At 51.2% G+C, this 6,268-nt stretch overlaps 1 protein-coding gene across 1 annotated transcript; it reads left to right on the forward strand.

Moving 5' to 3' along the window:
* The first annotated feature begins 1,092 nt into the window (after positions 1-1,092).
* Positions 1,093-5,418, forward strand: MSX2 (msh homeobox 2). Its single transcript, XM_074552182.1, has 2 exons — positions 1,093-1,553; positions 4,702-5,418. Exons 1-2 carry the CDS (start codon positions 1,187-1,189, stop codon positions 5,124-5,126), a joined length of 792 nt encoding a protein of 263 aa, XP_074408283.1. The 5' UTR covers positions 1,093-1,186; the 3' UTR covers positions 5,127-5,418.
* Positions 5,419-6,268: the final 850 nt, after the last annotated feature.

The raw sequence follows: 6,268 nt of genomic DNA on the forward strand, positions 1-6,268 counted from the left end.
TAAATTGTAACAACAAAACAGCTCCCAAACCCTGCGCACCCCGGACGTTGAAAAAACAAAAGAAAACAAAACCAACAAAAACAAACTAACTAAACACCTGAGAAAGTTGCGGGCGCAGCATGAAATAACGCCCGGCGCAATATTAAAATAATTATGAAAAGAACAATATGTATTCGCTTTTATCCGCGCTGTAATTATGAAAGCTTTTTAAAGGACACTCTTTATTCATACCACTGGTAGGAAGTCAAAAAGTGAGAGAATCGCTTTCATAGTGCTGGTTTGATATGACTTTTAATTAAGGGCTGCGTGCCCCTAATTTATTAAAGCTCATCTTTTCATCACGTGTATAATTGACGCTGAAGAAAAAAAAATAATAATAATTACAGATCTAACCTCTGCAGAGTGGTTTTGCCCGACATGGGTCCTGCTGCCGTGGAAACGCAAACAAGAAAAAAATAAATTGGATTAAAAAAAACAGCGGCGCGCGTTTCTCCGGGGGTCTGCTTCATCCCGAATCCCGAATCCCACATCCCGAATCCCGCATCCCGAATCCCACATCCCGAATCCCACATCCCGAATCCCGAATCCCGCATCCCCAGACCCGGCTCCTCCGGGAAAGGGACTCGTTTTTGGGGAGATGGAGGGAAGGGGCGGACAGACCCCGCTCGGGGAGGGTCGGGGGACGCGGATGAGCCGGGATGAGCCCGGGGGTGCCGCGATGAGCCCGCGGTGCCCCGGGATGAGCCGAGCCGGCGGCGAGGGGCGGGGAGGGGGGGGCCGCAGAGCCGCGTTCCTCTGAAGTTCCCTCTTCGCCTCATCATCAGCCTTAATTATTTTTATTTTTTTTTCCCTGGCTTTGCTGTGATTACAGCCCTGCACGGCTCCTCGGCGGGCCGCCCGTGTCATTAACCCCGTGTCATTAATTGGGACCGGGAGAAGGGAGCGGGGGGGGGCGGCCCGGGAACTCCCCGCGAGCGGCGCCGGCTGGGCCCGCCCCCTTCGCCACGCTCAGCCAATAGAAGCCGGCCGTGCGCTACGTCACGCAGCACGACGGGCGCTGATTGGACGGCGGGGCGGCTCCCCCGCTCGGGCAAGGAGGACAGCGGCGGGGAGCCCCAGAGGGGGAAAAGGGGGGCGGCCGGGCCCGCTCGCCGCACTCCGGGCAGCGCCAGCTCCGCGCACCGCCATGGCTTCCCCTCACAAGGCCAAGGACGTCTTCTCCTCGGACGAGGAGGGCGCGGCGGCCGGCGCCGAGGAGCACCACAAAGTGAAGGTGTCGAGCCTGCCGTTCAGCGTGGAAGCGCTCATGTCCGACAAGAAGCCGCCGCCGCCCCCCAAGGAGCCGCCGCTGCCCGCGGCCGGCGGCAGCGCGGACGGGGCGGCCGTGGGCACCTCCAGGAACCTGCTGCTGGCGGGCCACGGCTCCCGCGACGCGCACAGCCCGCCCGGGGCGCTTACAAAACCCTTCGACACCGCCTCGGTGAAGTCGGAGAACTCGGAGGACGGCTCGTCCTGGATCCCTCCGGAGGCCGGCAGATATTCCCCGCCGCCAAGTGAGTGCTCCGGGGCCGGGCGGGATGCGCTGCACGTAGATCCTGTATTTTATATCCTATGTTCCCACCCAAGGGCTCCAGGCCCGGCTGGATGGGGCCCTGAGCAAGCTGGTCTAGGGGAAAGTGTCGCTGCCGATGGAAGGAGGTGATTTTAAGGTCCTTTCCAACTTAAAATATTCCGCGATTCCGCTATACTTTTATAGATATTAATACGTGTGCCACATTCCCATTGGTTCCATATTTATTATTATATATTGATACTATTCTGTATGTATAGAGTTAAATGTTTCTGTACATCACTAAATGGATGTATATGAACACAGACCGCTTTCAAAGCCTTAGGAAGATCAGAAATCACCAGGCACCAGCTCCTGTCCCGACTCGCGGCCCCTGGCAGCCACTCAGTCCATTTATCTTATCCCGTTGCGACAGCGCTGCGATTTCTCCCTGCGCCTTTCTCCCGTCCGCGGCGCGCTGCGATCTCTCACACTCGGGAATTGTCCCTTCCAGCCTGGGGCTGTCCCTCCATCCCTGGCTCCGGAGCGTGTCCAAACCCCCGCACTGCTCCCGACCCCTTTGTCCCCCCATCCCGGTCCCTCCCGATGCCGCGGTGCGGAGGTGACAGATCCGAGCCGCCTTTCGCTTTCGGGGCCATCCCTTATCAAATAAACGGCGAAAGAAATATTGCTTTTTAGGAATGAAAAGCCCCCGAACATCCTTCAGAGACGGGGAAGGAGCATCCCGGCCGTGCCGCACACCTGTACAGGGTTTATCCGCTCTGCTCCGCGCATCCCAAACTTTCCTGCTGGAAAAACTTGCCTGCTCTATTTAACTTAGAGACTTTACAGGCGTGAACTGTCTCGCGGAATTTACTCTTCAGTCTAATACTGCGAGAGGAAAGTTTAGTGTTTTTACAGCTTTCCTTATTCTTTTTTTTTTTTTTTAACAATAATTTCGATTTGGCTTTCATCCACTTCTTTTCTTTTATGATAAACCCGAATTAATTTGATTTCTATCGTGCTGGGAGAGGGCAGGAGGAAGGCATTCCCTGTGTAGCTCCGGTTTTTAATTTTCATGTACCCTGGAAAAATCTTGGAAAAATGCGTGCCCCTTTTCTCTAAATCTGCCCAAAACCCCAGACTCAGACACGGCCTAATAATCTCCCTATAGATTTTTTTTCCCCTTCGTAATTCCTCCTCTTTCTCTTTGAAAATTGTTTGTTCTCGGGATCGGCAAATGAGTTTTGTGTAGGACTTGGGTATCTGGGACTTCCCGTGACTTCAGAGGGATTTGGGGAGAAAACTGAGGATCAGGGAGGGGAAGGTCCTTCGGCCTCGACACTTTTCCTCATTTCCCAAAACCACCTGTCCATGGAGAGTTCTGACATTAAAAACAGCCCTCGATTTATTATTATTAATATTAATATTACTGGTGGGATGGGCTGGGGGAAAAGCTGGAAAAGTTCGAGTTTTGAGGAACACGGAGAGGGAACCCTCTTCAAATTATGGGGGTTTTGTCCGATATTACCAGGAAAATGAGGATAAAGAGAAAAAAAAAAAACCAGCAAAACAAATCAGTGAGGGGAAACTGGCACGGGATAAACACAATTCCGGGTCCCTGCTGTTCCCAGAGCCCGGCAGCCCCTCGGGCAGTATCCGGGAGGGAATATTCCCGGGATTTCATGGGATATTCCCCGGGATTTCATGGAATATTTCCCCGGGATTTCATGGAAAAGCACATTTCTGTTCTGTGCAGAGCCGGAGCCGGGTCAGGCTCAGCCCAGGGACAGGGAGCCACGGGCACCCCAAACCCTGTCCCAGTCCTGGGAGAGCTTCACTTTAGGAAGAGAAAGGAATTGGGTTTAAAACCAGCGTGGAACAACGCGGGGAGAGGCAGGGAGTCAGGGTAGGTTCGCTGCAGTTTTATTTAATGCAATTTTAGAAGTGAATCACGGTGAGCACCTGGATTATTAAAATGCCCTGCTAGGATCATAGGCCGGTATTTGAAAGTTGTTCCCTAGAGGAGCTTTATTTTTTTTGTTTTCAGTATTTCAGTAGTTTGCATTCTAGAGGAAGAGCAATAAGACAAGTTTAACTTTTTCTGCTGCGTTTTCTCCCTCCCCTTTTCTGAACTTTAGAACAATTCCCTCGTGGGATTTTTAAAATTACATTATATGTGCTTAAACAGCTTTAAAAAATGAAAGAAAAGCAAAACGAGTACAGAAAACCCAAAGTGCAAATCCTGATAAGTGCTTGAAGCAGACACCACCACAATGTGAACCAAATTCAGCAATTTGGGTGTCACTGCTGTGTCCAGCCAGGGTGACTTGTCCTGTGCCCCAGAGTGAGCAAATCAAAGCCAATTTACCGAGCTTTTGAAGTCAGCCGCCTACTTTTTAGTTATTCTTTAGATTGCAAAATTATTAGTGAAGTGCTAAATTCATCTGAAGGCAAGTCAGCTCTCTGCCATCCCGGGAATATTGCCTAACCTGGCTGGGGTTTAAGGCAGGCACAATAGGTGGTGGATTTTCTGGCTTTTATTTGCTACAAAATGCTGAAGTTTTGTCTGGGTTTTGGTTTATTTTTTAATTGGCAAATGTTATAAAAGCTGAATGTTGAATTAAAAGAGCACTGCTTTATTTTTTGAGCTTGTGGGTTTTTATACTGGTTGATAAGTAGAAAATACCTACTGAAAATCAAAGTTAATAAGCAGAGGAAAAACTTGATTTAAAAGAAAATAATAGCCAGAAAAAATGTCCAGTTAGAGAAACCACAAAAACTGTCAGACCTTTTTCAGCTGTCACTTGTTGTGCTTGGTGGGGAAACCCTGAGCAGGGCTGGGCTCTGCTTTTGCCCCACTGTCCTTTTGGGAATCTCCTGCTTTCGTGGTGTTTGTGCTTTCCTGGAGCTGTGCAGCAGCCCAGCCTGTTGGTCTGTGTGCTCTAGACCCCTGTGAAGTGACCTGTGAATTCCCTGTGCCCTTTGAAATCCCTGAGCCAAAATCTCCCTTCCATCAGCCAAAAGCGCTGTGAATTAGGAGAAGATTTCCAGATCCCCTTTGCCAAAGGATGCCGCGTTTGGAGGGGACACCCAGCAGAGCTTTAGGGTGTCCCTGCTGCCGTGCTAACCCCCCTGTGCCTTCCTTGCAGGACACCTGAGCCCCACGGCCTGCACCCTGAGGAAGCACAAGACCAACAGGAAGCCCCGCACGCCGTTCACCACCTCGCAGCTGCTGGCTCTGGAGCGCAAGTTCCGCCAGAAGCAGTACCTGTCCATCGCCGAGAGGGCCGAGTTCTCCAGCTCCCTCAACCTCACAGAGACCCAGGTCAAAATCTGGTTCCAGAACCGGAGGGCCAAGGCCAAGAGACTGCAGGAGGCCGAGCTGGAGAAGCTCAAAATGGCAGCCAAGCCCATGTTGCCCTCGGGGTTCAGCCTCCCTTTCCCCATCAACTCCCCCATCCAGGCTGCCTCGCTGTACGGCACATCCTACCCTTTTCACAGACCTGTGCTCCCCATCCCGCCCGTTGGACTCTACGCCACTCCCGTTGGATACAGCATGTACCACTTATCCTAAGAAGATCCGACAGACAAAGCCTCAGACAGACAGACAAACAGACAGACAGACTTCCTGGTGGATCCTGTCCAGCCCTGAGAAGGCAGAACCCCAACCAGTACTGGCCATTCCTTCTGCACGCTTCTATCTGGCATCCTGAGTTGTTCTGGGAGTTTGCTACGGGTTGGGCGTCTCCTGAGAGTGCTCTGAGCACTCAGAGTCTGCTCCTCAAAGCAAAAAAAAAAAAAAAACCAAAAAAAGCATAAAAATCAACAAAAAAATTATTTGTGAGTAAATGTAGGGGTTTTATCCAGTGCAAGTAAAACTAGGTTAAAAAAAGAGTGGGTGAAAAAGCAAATTTATCATACAGAGGCAGAAATTCCCTGACACCTTCCTGGCGCGGCCCAGTGGGTTTAAAATGAGAGGGGTGAGTGCCCTTGAGCCATGCTCTAAGTTACCATCCCCTCACCTGGGGGCAGGGGGGAGGGAAATAAAAAGGTCTAATCGAAGTTTTGTTGTTTGGTTCGTTCTTTTGAAGACAGCAGAGCCCGTAGCTAGAGACGTGTAAATAGAAACTAGAGCCGGTAGAGTCTCAGTGGAGTTCAGAGCCAGCAAATTCCTGCATTTCTGGGGGGAGGGAAAAGTTTTGCATCCCGAACCTCGGCGAGATGAGCAGCAGGGCCCCTAAATGTAGAGCCCAGCTTTGCCCAGCGTGGCTCCTGTGATGCCTTTCTGTGTATAAATCGCTTCAGCCTTTGTAAAGCACTGGCAGGGGAGGTGAAGAGCGAGGGAGGGCTCTTAGGCAGGCTGGTTTTTATCTCTTCCTATTGGCATGCTTAGAAACTTTTGGCTGTAGCCAGGTAATCTTGGCTCTGCAATGCTCTTGGAAAAGCTGGAGAGAGGGGAGAAAGACGTGGGTTGTTCCCAGAAAGGATTGTTGAATCATTCCGGGGGATGTTATGGGATTTTTATGATTTGTGTTTGCCACAGCCTGTGTTAAAGAGAAGAACCCCGTGAGTTTTCTTCCATTCTGAGGATGCCAATAGAAGTGACTCGTGCTTTGAGCCCTTCCAAAGAGAGATCCGGGTGTCACAATCACCCCATGAGCAGGGCAGAGGGGTGACAGAGACTGTGTGACCTGCCTGTCCCTGTGGTGGGAGCTC

Source organism: Zonotrichia albicollis, chromosome 15 (genome assembly GCF_047830755.1).
Source record: "Zonotrichia albicollis isolate bZonAlb1 chromosome 15, bZonAlb1.hap1, whole genome shotgun sequence".
NCBI classification, from domain to species: Eukaryota; Metazoa; Chordata; class Aves; order Passeriformes; family Passerellidae; genus Zonotrichia; species Zonotrichia albicollis.